Source organism: Gallus gallus, chromosome 6, assembly GCF_016699485.2.
Source record: "Gallus gallus isolate bGalGal1 chromosome 6, bGalGal1.mat.broiler.GRCg7b, whole genome shotgun sequence".
NCBI lineage: Eukaryota > Metazoa > Chordata > Aves > Galliformes > Phasianidae > Gallus > Gallus gallus.
In genome coordinates, this window is record NC_052537.1 from 27,493,108 (window position 1) to 27,519,218 (window position 26,111).

The 26,111-nt window shown below is 39.9% G+C and overlaps 1 protein-coding gene and 2 long non-coding RNA genes across 7 annotated transcripts in view; 2 read left to right on the forward strand and 1 right to left on the reverse strand.

The window, feature by feature from the left end:
- LOC121111208 overlaps positions 1-2,575 on the forward strand; it is a 7,009-nt gene extending 4,434 nt beyond the window's left edge. The window contains exons 3-4 of the long non-coding RNA XR_005861002.2: positions 1,774-1,954; positions 2,439-2,575. This is a non-coding gene — a long non-coding RNA (uncharacterized LOC121111208). The remainder of the gene's footprint in view (positions 1-1,773; positions 1,955-2,438) is intronic.
- Positions 1-8,014, reverse strand: part of LOC124418092 — a 24,416-nt gene extending 16,402 nt beyond the window's left edge. Inside the window, exon 1 of the long non-coding RNA XR_006939784.1 lies at positions 7,511-8,014. This is a non-coding gene — a long non-coding RNA (uncharacterized LOC124418092). The remainder of the gene's footprint in view (positions 1-7,510) is intronic.
- ACSL5 (acyl-CoA synthetase long-chain family member 5) lies at positions 5,555-25,392 on the forward strand. 5 transcript variants are annotated; one of them, XM_046942946.1, is made up of 23 exons: positions 5,555-5,669; positions 8,175-8,226; positions 10,472-10,817; positions 13,831-14,016; positions 14,582-14,690; positions 15,340-15,404; positions 15,483-15,584; positions 15,948-16,047; positions 17,289-17,467; positions 18,150-18,182; positions 18,404-18,455; positions 19,002-19,075; positions 19,517-19,594; positions 20,121-20,255; positions 20,696-20,830; positions 20,909-21,004; positions 21,556-21,628; positions 22,167-22,255; positions 22,336-22,452; positions 22,889-23,032; positions 23,507-23,608; positions 23,988-24,059; positions 24,435-25,392. In XM_046942946.1, the coding sequence occupies exons 4-23, from the start codon at positions 13,861-13,863 to the stop codon at positions 24,573-24,575; spliced, it is 2,052 nt and encodes a 683-aa protein (XP_046798902.1). In that variant the 5' UTR covers positions 5,555-5,669; positions 8,175-8,226; positions 10,472-10,817; positions 13,831-13,860; the 3' UTR covers positions 24,576-25,392. The 5 variants fall into 5 exon arrangements, with proteins under 5 accessions (XP_046798902.1, XP_040558379.1, XP_040558378.1 ...); XM_040702445.2 differs by lacking the exon at positions 10,472-10,817 and having other exon boundaries at positions 5,555-7,794; XM_040702444.2 differs by lacking the exon at positions 10,472-10,817.
- The last annotated feature ends 719 nt before the right edge of the window (positions 25,393-26,111 follow it).

Below are 26,111 nucleotides of genomic sequence, written 5' to 3' on the forward strand. Positions count from 1 at the left end.
GTACCAGCTGTGTCCCTCAGAAAGGAGATACCAATGGCCGCTCCAAACACCTACTGACTTTTTTTCTGCCCATATCATTTTTCTGACCTTCAAACTTTTACACAATCAAGAGCTCACACGTAGTCCAATACCATCAGTGACAAAGGTCATGAAACTACCAAGGCAGAATAGGTTGCTTTATTTTTTACAGCCAACATACATTTATTTTCCATTCTCCCGCATTCTGCTTATTCTGTACTCTCCTCCTCTTTCTGTATATTTTTTTCCTCTTTTTAATAAGGTTCTTAGCACTGCCTGTCTTTCATTGGACATCAGGAGCAAATCCAACATGATTTACTGGTTGTGACAGTCTTATTTTATTTTGATTCATGTGAGATTGCCCACATGCTCAAAAACAGAACATGTAACACAAATAAAATATGACCAAGCTTCACTGGAATAGGCAGCAGAAAAAAAAACATGGGCATCAGGCCCAGCTAAAGCCTGAAATTATCTAAGAAAAATTTCAAGAAAAGTCAACTGTTATGATTGCAGTTTAAATGCCACAGATCTACATTAGGGCACGTCACACACTCATCCATTGTACATGGATTAATCAGGCAGACTAGGTCATTTACTCACCTCATTCCAAACCCTAACTAAACATGACCCAGGGGTTACAACTCTTTCATAGGAAGTACTGATTGCCTAAGTTTGAATATCACTACCTTTTCTTTTATTTTTCCTTGATGAACTTCCCTAAACAGCAATACACACCTACTTTTATTCAAGCAAACTACTTTTTCAAGATCAATAGCTTCAACAGACAAAACTGAATCTGACTGTTCTTCATCTGTAAAATCAGGAAAAACATCATGTGCTATTGAAACAACCTCAATTATTATCCCCAAATTTCTGAGCCTTCTTTTAGGTACCAAAAAACAAGTACAGGAATAAGCACTTTCAAAAAAGGAAGGCTTAATTAAAGTTTAGCTACACAGTTTAAAGCATTTTCTCCCTTTGTGATCTTGCACAACAAACATCTGAAAAACTTTCTAAAATTTAGCTCCAACAATCCATTTGAACAGATTTCTAAAGAAATACATAATTACCTTGGAAATTAAAGGCCAAACCAATTTAGGTTAAGCGTTAAGAAGAAATTCTGTACTCAAAAGGTAGTGAGGTGCTGGAGCAGGCTGCCTAGAGAAGCCATGGATGCCCCACTTCTGGAGATATTTGAGGCCAGATTGGATGTGATCCTGGGCAGTCTGATCTGGTGGGTGGCAGCCACGCTCATGGTAGGGGGGTTGGACCCACATGACCTTTAAAGGTCTCCTCCAACCTAAGCCATTCTATGATTCTATGTTCCTCAGTGGTCCAACTCAGGATATTCTATGATTCTACGGAATCTTCATACCTATCTATATCTCATTTGATTCAATAAGCCAAAGCACTGTGATAATACCTAGAGGCATTCCAAGCAGTCTTTAAACATTCCTCATCTAAATGCTAGACGTCAGATATTACTCCCTTTGGATGTTATTAGTCCATAGATTCAAAGTCTAAAGTCACTAAGAACAATTTGCTTCTTTATTTTACTTCATAGTCACTCAGCAAAGTCTCTGTTCTTAAACTGTCATGTCTGCTTCTCTTGCCCATGCTTTATCCTGGCAGTAGGGGAGTTTAAATGCAGCAATTTTTAGAGGTAAATTATTAGGCAAAATAACAGAGACAAAGTATGAGAAGAGCTGAACAAAAGAATTTGAAACTTTATTTCTTGGATTATTTCTCAAGATTTGATTTAAAGGTCTAAAGAAGTTGATGCAGAAGCCAAGGTCTGCGTGGACATAACAAACCTGTGTTGAGCTTCAAAATATCATCAAAGCCTCAACTATAAAAGGTGATTCTCATTTTCATCAGGAGTTAATACCAGGAAAACCTCAGCTATTGCTGCCAGCTGGATCTGACCTCATCTGTATCCACTATGTTTGCCCACTTTATGTTTGAGCAGTCTCCATTATATTGTTAACATTTAAAGGAAGAAAAGACCTGATAATTCTATCTGTCCACAGACTTTCATCACAGCCTCACTGTCCCAACCATTCAGCCAGGCAGAATGTATGCAGGATGACCTCTGGAGTTAACACGCAATATACAGCATTTAATGTTTGAGATAGGAATGGTATTACTGTGCTGGAGATTATGCAGAGATAGGTTTCCTTCCTTTTTCCATCCATGATTCTCATTAAATGGAATAAAAGTGATTGGTACCAAATATTTTTCAGGTCTAAGCTAAGAAGAGTTAGTCTTTTGGTACAGATTTTAATATCAAATAGAGCAACGTGAAATTCTCAGAGTCTGCAAGTCAAGGTATAAATCCAGTGCTTCCAGCTCCTGCATAACGACTAGGTCTAATTCATACTTGTGCATATTTCTTTAACATCTACACTTATCAAAAGTGTGACTGGTCTGGCTCTAAAACCACTGACAGTTTTTGGGATATGTCACCGGAGCTCTGCATGAAGAGAAGAGGGTGCAAGACTGTCACAGCGACATAATCACAATTTCAGTGAGATCTTTCACAATCACACAGCAACAAAAATAAAACGAGACTGGCTGAACTTGGGCACCAGAGTAATTGTAAATACTCAGGCATAAGCAGTCATTAATTCACTATGTATCCATCCCTTTTACACAGAACGTTTAACACAGTAAGAATGACTTTTAAAATACTGTCGCTTAACTTAACAAATGTCAGGGCCATTGTTTAGGCTGAAGGGTTAGAGTTTGTTTCATGTTTATCACTTGATAGACTATTGCGTTTGAGTAGATTTCACAAGACCAATAAAAAAAGGTTTCTTATATATTACCTGGAAGAGTGACTAAACTCCAGCTTTGTGTAGTAATGACCTTTAGCTCCAGTCCTTACAGCTTGGATTGGTTGCACAACCTCAGCAAGAATCGCTTCGGATCAGCATTCAGGGATACTCTATGGTATCTACAATATTCTTGCAAATCCCACTGTTGGTAGCAGAGCTGTAAGCAAGCTGACACACATGCTCCTTGAAAATGCTATTCCCTTTTGGCACATGTTCTTCATCACTCAAGTGTCAAGTTTGCACAAAGGGTAGATGATTAAATTGCTTGTGTGATATTTGAAAGAAATGTTAATGCGACTATTCATACTTCAGATGAGCAGAGAAAATTAATCTGAACCAAAGAAGCAAAGTATTAAGCTTTCTATCACCTATAAAATTAGCCAAAGAAAATTTGGACTGTCATGTACTTAAAAAACACACTAAATGCAGACATTTCTATCTGTCAGAAATCTCTGATTTTGAATAAATATTTTGAATCACACCCTGCTCAATTATTTCCATTTAAATTGGAAAATTATTTTCTAAGAAATTCTTAACTTGATACTATTCATGTGATCCTTGTTGGTCTATAAAGATTTCTTCCTATCATTTGTCATCTGTTTTCTCCAGATGAGTCTTGAGGGAGAAATTACCAATATTTTCATGAACGGAAAGTTGAGTGATTTTTTCCCCACCTCCTGGAAAAACAGCTTCTGTTAATTCTGACTAGCTCTACCTTGAGGTTCTCCTTTTCAAAACTGGGACATAGGTGATGTTTCCACAACTGCTACAGCCTCTCTTATGTCATTGGTCGTGTATTCCAGCCACTGAGATCACAAACTAAGACATCACTCATTCAAGAAACAACAGGGAACACTGATAACATATACAGACAAGTTTGCAATACGGAACATACACCCATGTATCTTCCAGAGCATGGGAAAATGTTTTCTCATACCTGCTTTCAAATCAAACAGAAAAAAGGCCTACCACCATTGACAACTCAGCAAGACATTTACTCAAGAGCCCAACCTACCCAAGTCAAAGATGACAAACTCATTGCTCAGAAGCGCCTACGACTTTCAGCTCTTGTTTTAGCAGTAAACTATTTTTCATTCTTCAGGAAGAAACCTTATGGGTGAAAGGTGACAAAACACTACAACTTATTAATTTGTTGTTAAAAAGAGGTAAAAAGCCATGTACCTTATGCACCAGGAAGAACAAGTTACAGCCTAACACATACAGGTAGCTTACATACCTGGTTTCGTTCCCTCCCCACATCTCCTTGCTATGCTTCCACTGTGCATCTGTATGCAAGTTAAGATGCATCTAGAGACAGAAACAGTGTTAGTAATTCTAGTTCTTCTAAGACAGTGAGGTAATACCACATACTGAATAGGGATCTACCCAACTAATCTTTTCTTTTTCTCTTTTTTTTTTTTAAACTCTACTGCATACCTCATACAGAACTAAATCAGTTGTTTTGTTTCCCTCATTCAGGAGGCACCCCACACCAGAGTCAAGAGACCTGAACACCAGTATTGTCTCTTTACACCAAGCTTGGAGCAGTTCCACTCATACTTTTATCCTTCCCAAACTGTCATTTTCTAAAAACTTAGAGGATATTGCAGTTCAGAAGGTCCAGGTGGATAATTAGTGCAGCACTAATGGGAGTGTGATTCTGGTACTCCTGGCACAGGTGCTTACACTTGTGTTAATGTATACTGATATAGGCAGGTTCCCCACCCCAATCAAGAATACTTAGGATCTCAAGTAAAAAGTAGTAATATGTTATAATTCAAACGTTATGCGGAAGTTAAATTTCAGGTGTAGTCAAGCCAGACCTAAATCAATAAAAGCTTTGTGATCTTGACCAGTCCTGACAACAGTAAAGAACTTTGGAATTTTTAGCTTTGGGTCTCAGATGCTGAGCTGCAAACTTCTTCCAAAGGTCACAGCCTCAGGAAGTGAAGCCAAAAAGCTTCACCTAGCTGCTCAGTGCCAGTACCTCATAGCACATCTAAGCCTGTTTTCCATCAGCATTAAGCACATCACCCTTTAATAGAAGGAGGGAGACAATAAATAAATACCAATGGTTAAATCAATGTAAAATTCTGCTGATCTAGGTTTAGCCTATCATCACGGCCATCAAACTGCCCTTGTTAGTTCAACAAGTAAATATTATTTGCACATCTTTAGAAGCAAAGATATATAATGGTAAAATAGAATACGCAGGGAATACACTATTTAACTGTGCTCAGAGCTCCTGCCATAAAGGAACATGGTACTTTGTGGACCACTTGAGCTGCAAGGGAAACCCATTCCTCAGCAGTCAGACTTGCTCTGTGGAGGTGCTTCTCCTCTAGCAATAGGGGAAAATGTAAGGATATGTTTGCAAGCTCTATGTGCAATCTAAGAGGCACCTTGTCTCTGCAAAATGACACTCATTCTGTGCTCCGTGTGTACTCACAAACAATGAGAGTCCTATTGAAAATCCAAGTGTGCAGCTCTTGCAGGGCTGGGGTTCACTTTCACAGTACGCTGCCCTCTTCAAAAGCTGTTGTGCAAGAGCTGTATGTTTAACATCTCTAACCAGCCAAAATTGCTCTTTATATTTGATCAGGAATAATTTTTACCTTTGAACCTGTTGCAACGCAGGTTCAAGGGTTACCTGGGTGCAGTGTTGCCTGTTTATTAAAGCCACACGTCAATGATTCGGGGCTCAGTCCTGCTGTGGGAGCTGGGGAAGCACCAACCCTTGAACACCCCCTTGGAGTTGTAAAGCAGTGAAGCAAATAAGCTGCACTGGCCCCTCCTTTGCGTGGACAGAAGGTAAGCAAATCTCTTTTGCCTACATTTTCCAAAGTACTGAGCTTCCTGCTTCTGCAGAGAAGCACAGCAAGTGGGAGAACAGCTTTAATTTGCTGCAGTGCTCAGATCCAACTGCACTGTTCTTGTCACACTGTGTGCTGTTAAAGCCAACAGCTGAGGAGTTGGCTGTCTGTTATGGAAGGAGCAAGTCTGGGCTCACAGAGACACACATAGAAATCACAGCCATAATAAAAGCCCAAGCAAAAGCAAACCTGAACACTCCCTGTTGCTATAGGCTGGAACTGGAAACCTGACTTCTGTCCAGGCTGAGGCTGTTCTCTTACCTGTTTGCTAGTTTTGACTATTTAAAGATACAGTGCACAGAGTACCAGTGCCGGCCTCCCATTCAGATTCAAGGTGAAAACAGAGTTCCAGAAAATGAGCCATCATTTGGTTCCACAATACCAGAGGCAGGTTTTGGAGTTCAGTAAAATATTACTATACGCTAGATTGGTAGATACACAAGCTAATTGGCCATATTTAGTACAACAGGACCTTAATCCCTAACTAAAATCACAGAAGCTGGCTATAATGCCTTCTTTTTCAATTATTAAACATTTTTAAAGCACAGTTTTCACAGCTATACAGATGGAGCCTTCTCCAAGCTCTTGCTTGTGCATAGATCTACAGCTGTAATAGAGGAGGGGATAGGAGAGCAATAAAGAACCATTAATTTTATAGCATAAAGGAAACTGAAATTCAAAAACCCTTCCAATAAAGTGAGCCCACATTTTGCAGAAACTCACGCTATCAAGACCCAAGTCTTGAAGCGACAACGGAGAAAATTATGCACTGAACTAATGCTTCCTCTTCATTTATTTACATCCTTTACTATTTGTTCGTGACTCTGCTCTGCTTTTTCTTTTGGCAACAGATTACTAGCAAGAAATGGATTTGTGCCTCCTTTAAATAGTTGGAGTTTCTTCTAGTTTTTTGAGGCAATATAAAAAATAAAAAGCCTCAAAATTCTCGGGTGATTTCTTACGCGTACCAGGGAAAGAGCATCAGCAATATTTCAATTTACAAGTATTAAACAGAAGTGATCATTAAAGATAAGTTATCTTTCACAAAGCCTCTGGGGGAATGTCCTCTTGCACCCCAAAGTCAGCACATCTGAGTGATGTGCATAGCACTGACACCCAGCAGGCAGGGGAGAATCATTGCATTTTCCTCTTTCTCCTGGAAAAGTAACAGCCTGAGGGTCAGATTTCTGAAGGGGGAACTCCTCAGAGAAGCACTCAAAGAAGTTAACGCAGGTAGCTGGGCTGGAATCCTGGATTTCCTTTCCTTCTATGTAAGAGCACCCTGACTGGCAATATTAGAGCTGAAGGTCATATCTTCACTTAAATGCCACAGGAGCAGCTCTGAGGAGACAGAGCCAAATGTAGAGGAATTCCACGTAGAACAAGCTGTTTCTTTTTCATCTTCATTCAAAGCTCATGGCAAAATCAGCAATTTAATCCTCAGCTTCCCTAAAGGTCTATCTGCATTGCTAAATAATGTCACAATTACAGCACAAGTTAGCTTTACCTAATTAATGCACAGTTTACAGCAGCAATGAAAACAACAGCAATTAGTAGAGGCTATATGCTTTAACAAGCCAAGGTCCAGGGCAGGTTGCACCCTTTTATTAAGGACATGCTATGTTACTCCATTTTAGCTATGGTTTATTCTAGCAAAGTACATTACTCTAAAGTCAAACAGTATACAAAAGCTTTCAGATGTGCAAATCGAGAAATGTGAAACCATTTCCAAGATCTGAGGTCAAGGCATTAAAGAGAACATGCAGGTGAAGTTCCTACCTTCCCAGTCCTCAAAGCCTGTTGCAAAACTTCAGTAATATCAGCTGAGCACCAGAGAGAAAAAAGGAAGCAGCAGCAACAGCCCAGTGTAGGTAGAAAGAAAATCCCTGTTCGAGAAGGAAGAAAACTAGAATTTGACACACGATTCACTGTGAATTTGTGCAAAGAATTTCATATAGGTGACTATCGCACAGCAAAAAGCACTTCAGAAAGACAAGGCAGCTCCTAGGGAAAAAAAGAGAAGAAACCAGGATCCAGGCTACCAACAAGTAATACAGCAGTAGGTGAGAAATACTGTACTCCAAGCTGCAAATCTCTGCTCACTTTAACTTACAATACAGCTATAGAGAGAAAACCCCTAATATTGAAAGTGCAGCTTTATATATGGGGGGGGAGGGGAGAAACTAGATTATAAATGGTAAATTACAAATATCATATTTTTCATCATCATCTTCAGAAACTTTAATCTTGCCTCACCGAAACAAAACCAAAACCAAAAGCGCCACTGGCCCTTTACTGCAAATTCTTTTGTAACCACTTCCTTCCTTTCATTCCAGCATGCATTTCTGCTCGTTGATTTATTTAAACCGGGGAGAGGGAACAAGCTGTAGCTTTAACATGAACACTATCTAATTGTTTTTGTTTTGCTATTATGCTTATAAAGCTTCCTTTAACTTAAGGAAAAGAGGTTGGCCTCCTGCCCCGTCAACAACATGGTACGTGCTTTTGATTGCTGCTTTTTTTTTCCCCTCTGCGCTTGCTCTGAAATGCAGAAGCATTAAAGATCAACTTTTGTTTCACTGCTCATGGCTCTGCTGGTGGTTGCTCACGGAAGTCTTAGTATTACCCATGTGCAAATGCAGTCAGTACTCAGTTCAAGGTAATGCGTTTATCAGGAACCTGGTAGGGGAGCTCGAGTAGAACGCTGTCGGCGTGATGCTAATCTTAAGCTTAGTTAAGTTCAGATACATATTTGCTCTTTGCTCTTGGTGATACAACTGCTGTAATAAGTTGTCATAAAAAAAACATCAATATTTAAAAATTCTTACTGCTAGCTGTACTCCATGCGACTCTGTAAGCTGCTAAATGATCATGTTATGGTTTTCTTTGGGCATTTCTAAGTTGGGCTTTTGTTCTAGATATTTCAACATGCTTGGAGAATAATTTCCCATTAACATAATGCTGGTACAAGTGTATTTTGCGATTATATCATGCTATAATATCTAGTAGGACAACCAGTAACAAAACTCATTGTTAACTATGTTTACAATTCCTCAGAACTTCGGAGGGCCAAATATGTTCTGTCTTTGTGTGGCCATTATACCTACCAGATATGGAGTTCTCAAGGAGAAAACCTGATATAAAATGTACCACAAAAGCTTGACTTCTGAAGTTATGTGACAAAGCAGCATCACGGTATCATTATGTTCCTGATGAAGGGACAGAAATACCAGACATAGTAAACTTCCTTATAATAATGGACTTCCTATTTTAGTATTCAGAAAACCTGAGTTGAATATGTTTCATGAGGCGGGTTCAGAAAAAGGCTGTAACACATAGTCTGAGTGCTGTACTTCCTGAATGTAAATTACTGGGGCCTGTGGCCTTGTGCTTTCCCAGCCGCCAGCAGAGTGCTTTTCAGGCAAACAGAGGGCACTTAACTGCTCAGCTCCGAAGGTACTCCAAAAGTAAAGCCTTCTTAAAGTGAGACTGTGGGTTCTGCTTTAGACATATCTGCCACTAAACAGGGTTTTGAGAAAAACTGTGGCTGTTAACTCTGATTTTACTTCTCTTTACATAACTGAGTTAGCAATATAATTTGTCCTTAAAGTCCCACATCTCCCAGGGCATTAGATTAATAAGGGATGTAGTTTGTACATGGCTCCACTCAGCAGCTGCTGCTCAGGTCTTGCACTTAAGCTTATTTCTAGGTGCTAAGTCCTGCAGAACACACACTTATTGCTGGGCTGAAGGAAGATGGGACATAATGCTTCCAAGTATGAACTCACTGGCTCATGTCTGCAGAGCAGGCAAGAGATGTACTATGGGAAAGCAAATGTCAGGAAGTGAACTAATGGTGGTTAACCAAAGTAGAGACCCCAGAGCAGTTGGTTCCACTCTATTTCTGCTTGGAAAGACTCAGTATGTTACCTTCCTAATGCTGATCTCATGATTACCTCAAAAGCATATATAAAGTGTTTCTTAGGCAAACTTAAGGCAAAGAATATAATCCTAAGAGATCTCACAGGCAGTGCATGACCTTTGCCTCTAAAATGGCACAAGGACCAGAGATCTGTTGCCTGTAAAGAACTACTGTGAGATAGAAGATAGATTTTTGTTTCTTCAAATTTTTGTGCTTGAAACCACAGAGTTACTTACCAATGCCCGCTGCCTTGGAGAGAAGAGAGAAAAATGCTCCTTCATTCCTCCCAGCTAATGAAGGAATTGCCCTGGAGATTATGAGGGATTTGGAAAGTGGGGTACAGTTGGAATGAGAACACACAGTCCTGAACTCACGACTGGACTTACTGTAATCTCTTCTGATAAAAAAAGAGGGGTGGGGAAGCCTAAGCCTTCGCACTCCTGATCGCAGTGCACCTTATCCCTGATCAGGTCTGGCAGATGAAGTATGCTTTGTCTCACTTCCTGTTGCACAGAGGACCAACAGAGGTGATTTGAGACATCCTATGCATTTTCCAGTCACAGGCAGCTACGTCCCTCAAAGCTCAGGGGTTTAAAGCACTCCAACCTCCTTGCATGGTTAAGAAAGTAGTTAGTGCTCAGACTCACAGTCAGAAATGCTGTGGCACTGTTGCATGCTACACTGAGTAATGCTTTCAGTCAGTCTGTACAGATCAGATATCATCTATATATAGAGGACCCAGATTTTTGGGTTAAACCCTGGTTGTAGTTGCTCCATAGCATGGACCTAGGGTAGTGTTCTTTTATTTCCATGCTTAGAAGACTCATGAAGAAAAAGTGTTTCTGTCCTCTCTGCTGGCTGGCTCTTCTGAAATCAGGGCAGCAGGATTAAGCGCCTTCAGGACAACGTCAGAAGTAGCTAACCAGCAGTGCTTTGGATCTCACAGGTATTTATAGTATAAACTCCAGGCATAGTAGACAATCCAGGCCTGGCTCTGGAAGTTGAGACAAATTTGCTGATGGTCTCTTCCCACAGCCTGAATAACACACCCTATGTACTTTGACAGGAGTGGCTAAAGCCAGCCTGAGAAAACAGTTGGAAAGTAAAAGCAAAACACTGTCACTACTCCCATTCATAAAGTAAGGTCATTGAAAAGTCTTCCAGGTAAGAAGAGCTTTGTGCATATATGTGTAATGCAAAGATCTAGGTATACGCGCTTTTTGACAAAGCAGTAATTTCAGTGGTTTTAAAGCATGTTATGTTCTCTTGCATATCTAGTTTCAGTAATGTAAGCAGACTAGTGATTATGGTTACTAGAAAACTAATTAGAAGCAAAATAACATATTTCCCAGACTTTCAAGATTAGATTGTTATAGGCTCTTTAAATTAAACATTGTTTTGGTTCAGTTTGTAGCTAGTCAAGGATGATTTCAGGATGTAGGAATGCTGAGAAGGTTATGCTAGGACAAGGCTACTATCTGGTTTTTCTGAGGACAAAATCTTTCCTGCATTTAGTCATCTTCAGGCTTCTCTCACACTTGATCAGGTTTGATCAGGTATTGTCAAAACAATTTCATGCCAAGGGAAGAGGCTGCTGAAATACATTGAGTTAAATCTCATTTCGGCCCATCTAAAGGCAGAAAAAGATGTCAAAAGTTGATTACTATTGTAGCAATTGGACAGATCAATATGATGGGAAAGGCATTACAACAAAGGTGTGATAACAGTAGAGCTGGCACAAGAGAAAGATGATACAAAGGAAGGGAAAAAGATTGCTCACCTGTATCAGAAGATTCTAGGTTCAGAGGGAAAAGCTGCACCAAGGAGGGATCTCCAGAAAGAGAACCTTCCCCAGTGGGGGTCAGCCCTGAAATGAGTTCTAAAAGAGGTGGAGCCAGGCTCCAACCCTCCTGGTCGTACAGCTGAATTGTCTTCACCTGTGTTCCCCGGGCTGACCAGGTCCTTTCCCCAGGTGCTCAATCAGTGATTCAGGCCGTGATTCAACAGTTCCCATACATCTATGACTGAAAATCCAGAGGAATTGGACATGAGTACTCTACTATCCCTCTAAGAGGATGGGAGCATAGATGTACCAAGGTTTAGATTTGTCGTTTTCCTATGAACTAAGCTTTCAGCATACAAGTGGTTCAAATGTGATTTGTTCTGTCACTGAGATCTGGGAATAGGCTCTGAGTTAAAGGAATAAAGTTTGTATATTGAACTCCTTTTCACATTGAGCAGTGGAGATGCCTCCACCAAGCTGCTTCAGATCTCATACTGTAATAAAAATGTGGTTGACTTTCATCATAAACTACATACTGTTTGATCACCTCCAGAAAGCTGTTTACTAATTGCTGCAATATTGGGTTACAAGACCAAAAAATGAAGAGTAGTTGCCTACCAAATTCATCTTACCAAGTCCTTAGTCTTCCAAATAGGAGTAAAGACATAACACACTTCTAGGTGTCTTAGACATGAATTCAAACTTCATCAGTAGGCCTTGTTTTCAAAGGTTATTTTTTCCCTAGACTTAGCTAGAAGTCAACGGAAGGGTACAGAGGTGTGCAATATTCTGTGCTGAAGAAAAATAGGGCTATACGTCCTAGATGTGGTATGTCCAGTGGCCAGACATGATAGTTAATGCAGAGTCGTGAGGCAGCAGCTCCTGCCATTCTTTCTGTAGCACCATTTTGGGGGGGCAGTCCTTTCAGTGCCTGAGGTGAAAATCAGGGTTTGACGTGCACGTTGTAACTCAAAATAAGTAGGTATAAGGAGTTGGTACATTTCAGGTGATGTGCTTTTGGTAGCTCGGATTCAACAACAAGCCTTCAAGGTATCCTTTCTTATCCAGATGTTGAGCTACCAAAGCATGTGTTTATCTCTAGAGAACACGTCAGAACTGTCAGTTAACACAGTCACTGGAAATTGAGAGCTACTAAACCATAAATGTGATGCAGGTGATCTAGCCCTGCTCAGTCGGGATGTGGTGATCCAAATTCTGACTTTGGGACCTGGTTGAATTTACTGGCTGTTTGAAAAATGCCTTCGACTTTCTTGGGTTCTTCTAATGAAAGGAAACCTGGAGCTCACTGCTCCAAAATGCTTGGTAGCATTCCTGTACAGGAATTTAGTTAGTTGCTAGCTGGCATGTTATCTACTGACTGGATTTCCTCAATTAATCAAGAAGGAATTGGAAGGGGTGCGGTTATTCACCTTGCAAAGTGTGGTGTGTCATGTCCTGCATACTTATTTAGATACTAGAAAAGATAAGTCAGTGAGATCTGAGTTCATTCAGATCAAATGCAATCACCTGTGCTAGATTTGCATTGGCTATTCAATCTGAAATGTATCAGAGCACTTCAGAATTTAAAGTACTTGATTCTAAGGGAGGAGACTGAGGTAGATGTCTCTTTGTATCTCTTGTGAGGAAATCCTGCATTCTCAGTTCTTTGCTTCCCTGCTTGCCTTTGAAGGAAGAGATGCCACAAGATGCAAGCAGCAAAACTGCTTCCGTATCTCCCAGTGAGATTTCAGTTGCACTCTCTGACTTCCAGGTCACCAGTTTTGAGTGCAGAAGTCCGGAGTTCAGAGTTGTGCAGTATCTCATACAAAGCACACTGCCAGCATCAGAAACAATTCCCCAGCATAGACTGGATTTCCAGTAAGAGCAGCTGATCATGAAGACACTACTTCTCCTGCAGACTGCTACACGGTCTTTATACCTGTGTATACTTCAGCAATACCTCCTGCTGTTAGACAACTGTAGTCTTGTGGTGTTTTTCTTCCACTGTTCACATCTGAACAATAGGCATTTAAAAAATAATAATAATAATAATACTTGAGAGATATATATACTGATGTATATATAAATCAGGCAGATTTTTAGTCTTGAATAGCAAAAAGTTGGCATTTGTTTCTTGCCTGCCTGCCATCACTGGACTTCAGCTTTTTTGTGGAGGTGGATGCAGAATGGATTACGATTTACAGAGACAGGTGACTTGAGATCTCCTAAGAGGCTTAAAGCATTGCATAAGCATGCTTTATTATTGTACCAGGAGTCCTTAGGTGCAAACAGCTGAAATGATCTGTAGTATTGCTTAACAAAGTACTTAACTAACCCTGGCTTACAGGTAGTGAGTGCTTCGAACTCGTACCTACTAAACCTTGTTTGTTTCAGATTCAACTCTGGCTGCACTGATCCAGCACAATGATCTGGATACTTCAGGTCTTATTTTCACCGCTCCCAACACCAGCACTGTTTACTCTCATTGCATTTGGAGCTCTCATCTTCCTCTGGGTGGTAAGCAGGCCAAAGCCTGTTTTACCTCCTGTTGACTTGAACAAGCAGTCAGTGGGAATCGAGGTAATGCTTATTCTTCTTGTGGGGATGGACTATTTCTGACAAACTTGCTCTAAATACTAATCCATTTTGACTCTGGATATCAGTGGAAACTCTCCTTTCTGCTATACACCACCTTCTCTGCTGTGCAACTCAGCAGTATTGTGCATAGAAGGGAAGTCTTATGACACCAAGAGGAAGAGACAGAAACTCTTGCCAACAGGGTTAGGTGTGCTTTTTACAAGAAGTCCTTGGCTGTCACTGGCTTTTTTTCCTGGACTATAAATGCTTTTCATCTGTTTCGTGGCTGATAGACCAAGATGCCAGACTTCATGTAACTATGCATGTGGTAGTGCTTAACGTTAATCAAGGTCTGTCTAATAATCTACAACTGAATATTAATCTGGGTAATCCAGAAAATTCCTCAGCATGCGAGTAGTGTCTGAGTAGATCAAAACCAGGAAGGAAAATGAGACTTCCTGTACAATGCAATAGTATTCAAATGCTTTAAAGGGGACTGCTGCGATTGGCTGGAACAAATACCATTGCATCTGCTCTGCACTAATTCATAACTATGTACTGTTCGTAGGGAGGAGCAAGAAGAGCTGCACTCTTGACAGATAATAACCTGGTTTCTTATTACTTTGAAGATAGTAAAACCTTGTATGAAGCTTTCCAGAGAGGACTGCATGCTTCTGGTAAGCTTTGCAGCTGCTAGTTGGTACTTACCATTTCACAAGTAAATAAAATGGTTCCATTTTTTTTTGCCTTGCCTCTTGCCAACAGTAATAATTAAGGCTAGCAAAAAGTTTTCCTAAACTTCTGTGGGGTGGAGTGACAAGTGACCGTATTTCTCCCCCACTGTTATGGCAGACTGCACAGGAGCAAACATCAGAAGTTCAAGGTGGTAGAATTCAGTGAAGACAGCAACACTTAAGTTTGGGGTGGGGTAGGAAGGGAGGAGCAAAAAATCCCTCTGCTTTGTCTTATGAAGCATTTATTTTTAGCATTAAATTACTGCCTGCTCACAACAGGAATGTGTCCTGTCTGTATGGCTTCAGGGATCCCAGACATGGAAATACATGATAGCCTGCAAGCTATTTCAAGCTCAGCTGGGTGTAATGGGAAAATATCACCAGATCCTGGAAGTATTGCTTGTAAGGATGAAGCCAAGAGTCTTACAACTTTAGTTTGTGCAGAGTACTTAACAGTGGACACTGCACACCTTAACGCACCATGCAGTTAAATGGATGTCTGAAAACAATCTCCATTTACCAGTGTTGTTTTGAACTGCTATGCAGCTTCAGTATTGAGCTTTACAGCTGCTTTTTTGAACTCTTTCATTAGGAAATGGCAACTGTTTAGGCTACAGAAAACCCAACCAACCTTATCAGTGGCTGACATATAAACAGGTGAGTGTTATACATGACAGTTAATCAGACTTGGAATGCTGTCCTGTAGCACTAAAGCAGGGGGCAATTTTCTTGCAGGTTTTGGACAGAGCTCAACATCTGGGATCAGGGCTTCTGCAGAAAGGATGTAAACCATCATCAGATCAGTTTATTGGCATTTTTGCTCAGAATAGGCCAGAGGTAAGCAAAAAAAAAAAAAAAAAAAAAAAAAAAAAAAAAAAAAAAGTATTAGCTCCCAAAATATTCTGCATCCTGAGGAGAAGAGGGTCTGCTCAACTTTTAAATAGCCTGGGACCACATGAGGAACAATTACAACTGGCTTTTCCCCTCCCAGTTCCCTTATTACTAATGGGGCACATACTATGCTGGGCACGTAATAATGATCTTCAATCTTTGAAAACTGTAAGAACTTCATAGACACACTGCTTATAGAAACACCACTACTAACGTGTGCGTGGGCTAGTTAAGCTGTATGAAATCTCCAGGCAATCTTGTTTTGTGAGCTGCTAGTAGTATTCCTTAGCTTTTTTTTTCTCTCTTCAGTGGATCATATCTGAGTATGCCTGCTACACTTACTCAATGGTTGCTGTTCCACTCTATGACACCCTGGGGCCAGATGCCATTCTATATATTGTTAACAAAGGTAAATATTGACCTTAACTATTTTATAATAACAATTTATCTATGAAGCTTTGTTTTGGGAAGGTTGAAGAGCAAAGAATATGATGCAGAAATTGGAGCAGATTTGACCTATAGCTGTATAGACACTATAGCTGTATAAAACCACTTAGTAGAGTATATGATTCAATACATACAAGAGGCAGAGTTTCCTCTGTCTTCTAGTCTGTTGGGTGCAAGTCCACAGAAGACCTGCTAGATTCTGTGGACTGTGCTGCAATCAGAGGGCTCAACAACCGTTGGTTGTTTGAGGTTTGGCAATCTCGAACTCCCACACTGTTTGACAAGCAATCAGACAATACAGACAGACTTGCATGCAAATTAAGACTAGATGCACGTCTCTGATTTAAAAAAATTCTAAGATGTAAAGAGTGTAGGGGTAGAGATTAGCCTAAAGCTATCTGTTTAGTTCTAAAGAAGTAGCAGTTAGTGTGCCATCATGAAGAAAAACCTGGTATGAGGGAACTTGAATAGATCTTCAAACTTTCTCTCCCTAGTGTGAGAGAAGATCAGGGTGGGGAGGAAATAAAAATTCACTGCTGTCACAACTAGCTAGGCTGCCACCTATGAACAGGATTTGCCAAGCAAAATCACTTCAACATTTATGTTGGCGAATCTTGCCAAAAGGTTTTGCTTTAAGACTACACAGCTGTGACTCACTAGGTTAATGGGGAACCAGCATGTTCAGCCAAATCCAATTTCTCTGCTGTATTAATGATATAGTAATTGCATAAAACTCTTGCATATGCAAAAAATTTGAGGGATTAACTTAAATTTGAGCTACCTCTTTCAAACTAATCTGAAATTCCTTAGATTTAAAGAAGATGGCTAAAAATAAATAATCAGTGAGGACAAATCTAAGTTTTTTATTGTAACACCAAAAGAATAAGTACATGTTTTGACTGTGACTGAAGACATTTATCTTCAGTTCCTCAGCATAAGGTCTTCACTTTGGGTGAACCTGAGATTCTACCTATATAGTCTGCTGGCTTTAGTGAAAATAAACCCTCTTAACACTGTCAAGCCAGCCAGTGAATTCATATAACCAAATGGAAATGGATTTATCAATGTATATAAATTTGTATATAAATAAATTATATGTACATAAATGAATATTATAGTCTAAGCATATGTTCTGCTGTGTTGTCACTCACTAGTATCTCATGTACTCACAACAAACTGTGAAATGTGATTTCTTTTCTGTAGCTGACATAGGCATAGTGATTTGTGACAAGCCGGAGAAGGCACAGATCTTGCTTGAAAACTGTGAGCAAGGAAAGACCCCATGCCTGAAGACTATAATTCTTATGGATCTCTTTGATAAAGAGCTGAAGGACAGAGGAGCTAAAGTGGGAGTTGAAATTCTAGCTCTACAGGAGGCTGAGGTAGGTGACTAAAGACTCTGCTTGATCTTGCAGAGGAATACCTTGCCAGCTAGACATCTGGAACCTCTCTGGCAACAATAACACTTTAATGTAAGCATTATCCAGTTGTCACACTTGTATCTGAGAACTCAGTGAGCAGTCATTTTGAAACTTGATATATTAGCCAAAAACCATTAGTACAAACCATTGACTAAAGTTGTGCCCAAGTGTTGTGAACACTCAGTACGCCCCAACTTCCTTAGCATATCTCACAAGTTTTATGAGGAGAGGCTGAAGGAACTGGGATTGTTTAGTCTGAAAAAGAGGAGGCTCAGGGTGGTTTGATACTGGCTGCTTTGATACCCCAATACTAGACTTAATTTCCAGATTTGAGGTGTAAGTATGAAGTGTAAGAGATGTGGACTACATTAAATAAAATGAAAACCACTCCATTCAGTACTTCCAAATTCCTTAAGTAGCTCTGATCACTTTCTACATGGTCAAATTCACACTTCTCACGATCTCAGAAGTCAGCTTTTTCAAGTTATAGGTACTAAATGCAGGCAGGTCATCTTCTCTCACTGAAAAAGTTTTTTTAACTTGGACTCTTGAAACTATCACATTTCAAGTCTAATTACCTATTCAAGTACTACTGGTGCACATCTTTTTACTGCAATCTTAAGTTTTGTTTTCTCTAATCTAGGAGCTGGGAAGAAACAACATCAGAAAACCAGTTGTAAGTATCTCTGTGGAACAATTCTAAACTCGAGAAATTAGTCTCTGAAAAGACCTCTTGCCACACTGCCAGGAAAGGAGGTTGGCAGGATTTTTTGTATCTTGCCTTGTTGTTTCCAAACAGAACTCCTGATTGATCCCCCTTTAGCAAGCATATGTAAATACTCATTAGTAACATAATAATCCTTACACTGTTGAGCTGATGTGGCTTTTTCCCTCTAGCCTCCTGGTCCTGAAGATCTTTGCATTGTGTGTTTTACCAGTGGAACAACAGGTAAGGGATTGCATGTTGACGCTTCTCTATTAAAACACTCTGTGCTGAAAACACTTACTATCCAGTGCAAAAAATGAAATTCTAACAACGTAAAGAAGTTAGAACCATATCAAGCCACTACTGCAGTTCTACTTAGGACACTGTCAGTAGAAGTGAAGTGCACAAAGATAAAGCTTTTTAGAGCTGAGGGAGGGAAGACTAAGCAAATGTATTTTTTGTAAGGTAGGACAACATAAAAGATCTTAGCATTAAATAAAGAGGGCCTGGTTGTTTAACTGTGTGTTTTGATCCGCAAGGGTTATAGAAACACATTGTTTCAGCATTCTCTGTGCTACTCCTAATTACTCTGGTGTTACAGTAGACATTCCTTTTATGTAATATCTACAGTCAAAAGCACTCAGTATGAGGCATATTTGTGACTTCCTATGACAGCGTATGCTGTGACTAAGCCTAATACCAAGATAGCTTGAAATGACTGAGCCAAGCAAGCTATAGGCAACTGACTGCAAGCAGTCAGACCCACAGCTGACTTTGATTTCTCCAAAGGTAACCCTAAAGGTGCCATGCTGACACATGAAAATGTTGTTGCAAATGCTGCTGCCTTCCTTAGAACCATAGAGGTAAGCTATTACTAACAGTCATCTCCAGGTTATTTGACTATTATGAAAATTGCTTTACTGCGGGCATTTTCTGCAAACTATTCATTCCCAGTAGACATGCTTCCCTAAGTGCCATGTTTTCAAGGCAAAATGGTACTGCAAACAAGTTGTTTTGACCTTGAGTAACTTTTGAGGAGTTACTGAGCCAGACCTATACGCCAGGAGTACTAAACTACTGTATTTTTAGTTTGCTGAAACATGAATTTAAACCTGATTTAGTATCCTTCCCAAATTTCACATAGTTACAGCTGCAGATTTTGAAGAGATGATGGATGAGCTTGAGTTGCTTCAGTCTTTTAAAAGCATCTATTTCAAAGTATTCAAATTGGCCCAAATTTTATTCACTTTCTTCTCAAGCAGGCATACAGAGTGTTGATGTGCTTCTATTTCTTTCACCTGTAGGACACAGTTGAGTGTACAACTTCAGATGTCAGCATATCTTATCTTCCATTGGCTCACATGTTTGAGAGAGTTGTACAGGTAAATAGACTATGTGCATGCTACTAAGACTTTGTAGAATGTATAAACTTGTTGAAAGTAACACTTGCTAGAATTTATACCTAAATGGCTACGACATGTAATGTCTCCAGGACAGTCTCTTAATCTCTATTCCCAACCCAGTAGTTAAAAAAATGAATGTCTGGTTGTATTCTTTGTCAAATTCTTCTGTTGCCTTGTATTTACATTTCTAGAGATGTCAAAAGATATCAAAATAGAACAGCTGTTAACAAACATGTAGGAGTTTGTATTAGTGGCCTTCAACCATAACGTGAAATTTTCTTTTGTTATAATCATGGACTGTACATTGAAGTTGCTTGCCAGTACTTGATCAATGCTTCTGAGCATCTATAAATCAAATTATAGTAAAAGCAAAATGATAGCTTTCTGTATTTCTTCAAGACCTATACTACTACTGGTCACTAGAAATCATGCGGCTTTCCATAGAAAATTATTGTGGCTGACAAAGCTATGAATTATCCTTGGCTAACATCTGGTCAACTTTCAGACTGTGATGTACAGCTGCGGAGCAAAAGTGGGCTTCTTCCAAGGAGACATCAAATTACTAACGGATGACATGAAAACCTTGAAGCCAACAATATTTCCAGTTGTACCAAGACTGCTCAATAGAATATATGACAAGGTACGTGAGCAACTTGTAGCTAAATTATCTTAATGCTCATGCATCAAAGCAAGTATACATGTTTAAATTCAAGTTGAATGCATCATAACACTACCACTAGGTTAATTATTTCTTAGGAGAAAGAACTTTTTAAAGATCCCTGAAATACAAGAACAGTTGTGACTGAGATAGGACTGCTGCTGTTCAGAGACAAAGATTATGTTTACTTTCAGAATGAAAACAAACTAACAAAAGCTATCTAGAAGGATCTAGTCCTTGTTGCTGAAGTACCACAGCAGCTATACAAATTAGCATTGCCCCTTGGCGCACCTCCTGGAGCATGGCAGTAATGAAGACAAATCTTAGAACAACTAAGTAATGCACTGTGCCTCCTAATGAAGCAAGAACTGGAGGTATAGCTGTGAGTGTAGACCTGAGAGATACCATTTTTTTTCCTGCAGATACAAAGTGGTGCAAACACACCAGTGAAAAAATTCCTGTTAAATTTTGCCGCAACTATGAAGATGATTGAAGTGAAACAGGGCATAATTCGAAATGACAGCCTTTTGGATAAGCTAGTCTTCAAAAAAGTTCAGGTAAGCTCTTCCAAGCGTAAGTAACCTGAGCAATATAATACTGGGAGTTTGATCTGAGGGTTTCTAATTCACTTGTAGGAAACCATGGGTGGAAGAGTGCGTATAATGGTAACAGGTGCAGCCCCTATATCTCCCTCTGTCCTGAAATTTCTCAGATCAGCACTGGGCTGCCAGGTAAGCTGAGTTTTTTTCCTTGAAAACCTCTTTGATGGTCACTTGGACATAATGAGTGATACAGCTGTAGTCTCCCCCAGTTTCTGCCTGGAGGGACTGCTGTCAGGGTCTTCAGTATTTAAAGGCTTCTTGATTAGGGTTACATGCAGTAGAGGAAAACTCTGCAGGGCTAACTGACATCAAACAACAGTACTGCAAAAACAACCTCTAGGCTTCAGTAAGAGGAAGAGGGCAGCAGAAATATCAACATGCAGCATCTTCAGCAAGTCAGGCAGCTGCCTCTGAGCTTTGTGGCTTATCCTGACAGTGAACAAGCTCCCACTGTGGCACATTTCAGAAAACAGTGCAGACGATGAGGTGTTCAGAGCAAGATTTGGATAGCTGAACACGAAGAACATCTAGTCGTACCAATAAGACCAGGAAGTCTGAAATACAATGACATTGTCTTAGCTTTCTTCTTTAGATGGAGACTTGTGCAAGGTATAGTTTAAACTGAGCTCATTCATATTAGGGGCTGGGTGTTCAAAGGATGTTTATGCTTGCTCACACAGGTCTTTGAAGCTTATGGCCAGACTGAATGTTCAGCTGGATGTACTTTCTCAATGCCTGGAGACTGGACTACAGGTATGGTAGTTGAAACTTGTTAACTCTTGCACAACTGCCAATAGAAAGTGGCTCTGAAACTTTAAGTTCAGTAACAAATAAATTCTGGATGCTAAGCTTCAAAGTGATTCTTGGTTGCAACAATCACTCATATGCTTAATAGGAATTCTGTGAAAGCAAGCATGGCACGTGGTTGGTATGACTGATCAGACAATAAGTGGCTCTGAGCATTGAGGCTTAGCTGCTACTTTTCCTGCATTAAGTGTCTGAAAATGGCAAAGTTGTTGAACTTTTGGTATCAGACCCCATTAAACAGTACTGGTTCTTACTCATGTAGTGAATAGATCCACTAGTATCTATCACATACGTCTTTCATTTGTAGGGGATGTCTGAGTTCTCCCAAATTGTTCAAAGACATAGTCTTTCAAGTTTAATATCCTACAGATCCAACTCCAGAATATACATATCCACAAACAGAAACTATCTTTTTTCTTTCTTTCTTTCTTTCTTTTCTTTTATTTTTTTTTTTATTTTATTATTTTTTTTTTTTTAATATTAGGACATGTTGGACCCCCATTGGTTTGTAATATCATAAAACTAGACGATGTGGAAGAAATGAACTATTTCTCTTCAAACAATGAAGGCGAGGTAGGTACTGACTCCTGCGTGCGTCAGAAAATATTGAAACATAGTATTTGGTGACTAACAATATCCTGTGCTTGCTGTAGGTCTGTATAAAAGGACCAAATGTATTCAAGGGTTACCTGAAAGACCCTGAGAAGACAGCAGAAGCAATTGACAAAGATGGGTGGCTTCACACGGGAGATGTGGGGAAATGGATGCCAGTGAGTAACTGCTTAATATAAGCCATTCCTTGGATGTGAATTCCGTATTAGTTTACAGTACTCTGCAATGTTGGATAAATAAATTCCAGAATAAAAGCCTTACAAGTTACCTTGTTGACCATCACCATGTTAAGTCCAGGCAAAGCTCGGAGACCAATCAGGTTACAAGATCTTGCATAATGCCTGCTAGGCCAGTAGTTAAGAATATGTCACATGTAGAATAATATCTTATCTTTTTTTGCCAGAGAAGAACAAGGAACTGTCTAATCATGTCCTGAGCCAATGGGAGAAATTAGACAGTGTCTTTTATTCTGTAGAGAGCTAAAACAAGTGCTAGGCTAGCATGTGCCCTTCTCACAACTAACTCATTATCTTCTGCTGCATAGAGAAGCAAGACAGGGACTTGAAACTGATGGCCTCCACCTTTAACTTCTAGAATGGAACGCTGAAGATCATTGATAGGAAGAAAAACATATTTAAACTTGCACAAGGAGAATACATTGCTCCAGAGAAGATAGAAAATGTCTATATCAGAAGTGTTGCTGTAGCCCAAGTCTTTGTACATGGGGAAAGCCTGCGGGTAAGTAATAGTAATTCCTCCCACAATGAGTTCTGGAAGATCAGGACACAAACATTAAGGTATACTAGAATGCTTAAAGATCTGTTCTGACAGCACGATGCTAATAGAAATATCCTGTCTACAACCCTCACTTTTTACACAAAAGAAAAAGAGATCTTGGTATCAAGTTGCATGTTGGATAAAGGTTAATTACTTACTTGGATGGGATTAATATGTCATGTGAGCTCTGTGCAGTTGCTCTACCCCTTTACCAGCGAGTAATATTTGCTGGAGTGCTTAGTGCATAACAAACTGCACGAGCACTTTGACTACTGCTGTCAGAACACACATGAAATCCTTTTAGCTACCTTTCAAATTCTGGAAACATATGAGGATGTAGATCTAGCTTAGTATAGAGAGATTGTTAACTATCAAGTTCTCACCGAGACAATCCAAATAACTCCAGATGTCTGTCCTACTTCTATTTGTTTTCAGTCTTGTTTAATAGGTATAGTGGTTCCTGATGCTGAGACACTTCCAGAATTTGCAGCAAAACTGGGAATAAAGGGTTCCTATGAAGATATCTGCAAAAATCCAGTGAGTGGCCTCACCTTTTCAATGGGTTATAGGTAGATTTTTATTCTGAAATCCAATCATGCATTGCCTTGGCTTCATTTTTTTTACCCACCTTTTTATAAATTAAATTGGCTTAACGCTGTGTGAATCGCGCAAACATCCTTAAAGTAGAAGATGGAACTAATATAGATGTTCCTGGAAGTTTCAAGGACTGTAACTCCATATTTTCCAGTGAGAAGATATGTATGTTCTTGTCATGGTCTTAATGTGAGAAATTTTGAATGCTGAAAGATATACATGTATTCTTGCCAACCTCACTTCTCTCTGACTGGGCAATGGTTGTGGTCCTGAGCCAATTACCAAATGGCAGCTTTACCCACACTGCTCCTGTCTCTTCCAGGCAGTGAAGAAAGCTATTTTAGAAGATCTGGTTAGACTGGGGAAAGCAGCCGGCCTTAAGTCCTTTGAACAAGTGAGTACTTTCAAATCCTGCTTGTCACAAGTGCTTGTATTGCTAATACAATGGCTGGGAAGTCTGTATTCTTGCTGGAATGGGACCTAAGACAGCTGCTCAGGACAACTGAATGCAGTAGGCATGGAAGCACTGCTGGTTACCTGTCTCTTGACCAAGAAGCACATGCATGCATATGGCAACAGATGCAATTGCTATGGAATGAAATGTAGGTTTCCCACAGGCTGACTCTCAGTCAGGAGTTTAATTCCTGTGTCAGAGAAGCAGTTTAGTTACTAGAGCTCTTGAGACTGAATTGTGCTAAGCTTGAGAAGGCTGGGAAGAGCTGTTGCTTATGCTCTAAGTGTCACTTGTGAAACTGTATTCTTTTAATAGGTTAAAGACCTGTACATCCACACAGAGCTGTTCTCTGTAGAAAATGGACTCTTGACGCCAACGCTGAAGGCGAAGAGAGCAGAGCTTGTTAAAGTCTTCCAGAAGCAGATTGAAGCCCTCTATTCAAGTATGCAGGAATAAGTGACTAATTTAAATTAAACTTCATGGAGTACCTAAACAAATCTGTAACACTATGTGACCTCTGGAGAACACAAGCGTGAGTGGAAGGGAGCAAGGAGAACTTGAACACATTGTTTCTGGCATCCTATGAAAAATGACTTTCAGATGAAGATGGCTACAGTATAACCGGTGGTGACTGGCAATATCCAGTCTTGCAGGACTGAGCATCAAATCTCCAGGCAAAGCCAGAACTTCCATTTCCTTGGGCTGTGAATGAAGCACATACACACACACACACACAGAAGAGCCTCAACCTTTACAAGGCAGCTGTTTTGCTCCAACTATAACCTCCATTCGAACTTCTGTGGCTTAATCTGCAATCAGACTGAACTCTTTCATGCAGCTGTGTTGTAGGTGGAGGGAGGAGGGAGGTGGTTCACAAGGAGAGTGCAGGAAGAAAACACTTCAGTTTTCCCTCAGGATGGCAATACTTCTTCAACACACCGGTCTCAACTTGAGCTGTGACAAGAGGAATAGGAGCTTAACATCTGCTCAGCAATAACAAAGTGAACTTCCTGCTCCTAGCCTCAGACTGCACCACTGTAGCTAGATTTTAATGAAAGTGTGATTAGTCTGGCATAAAATGGTTAATGAAATACATGTCTAAACCAAACATGATTCATGCTTTAGGAGGCACTGGTTCAGATTTTTGTTTGTTTAGCACACGGTCTCAAACGCAACGGCCGTTATAAACCCAGTACACTTACAAACTTATGAGCCTAGTAACTCAAACTTCTCAAGGTTATAAAACGCGATAAATTGCAACTGTAAACTCAAACCGAAGCCTATGTGAGTAATTTGTGTGGTGTTGTTTTTGTTTTTTTTTTTTTTTTTTGTGGCAACCAGACTTTCAGCTGCAGCCTTATTGCTGTCTGGTCATGGATATCTTCCTTCAGCCATTGTGCTGTAGCTAGCTTGTTTCCCAGCTGTCATGGCTTGGCTGCATCTCCAGCAGCATGAGGCAGTAAGATAGGGCAAGACAAGACACTGCTCCTCTAATCGGCTTTCTTTTCCTTGTAGTAAGGCAATATTATGTCAAAGACTTCAGCATAAACTCATTCCTCTAGCTCAGCTTGTCCTATAATAAACACCATGCCTTATTTTAAGGCAAAATAAACCTCATTAGTTTCTTTAGAAAACTACTTAGGCAAGTGAGTACCGTCATCCTCTATCTTTATGGGGTTCACAGAGTTAAGCCAATCTTCTTTCTGTTCTTGTAGTAGTAGTTTGGATCAGTTTTTTTTTGTTTGTTTTTTTTTTTTCTTTCAAAGGTAATGGAACTTTAAGAAAAATGTACCATGGAGGAGTGCTTCTCTGTATCAGCTCTCCTTCTCCAACAGATTATTGCAGCTAGTGCCTGTTCCTCTCGGTATTTAAGATGTTTTTTGTTAGATATTTGAAACTGAAAGCAACCAGTAGGCTTGTTGGTCAGGAAATAACCAGCCCCCGTGAAGCATCTGAAGCTTTAATTAATAATAACTTGCTCTTGTTTCAGAG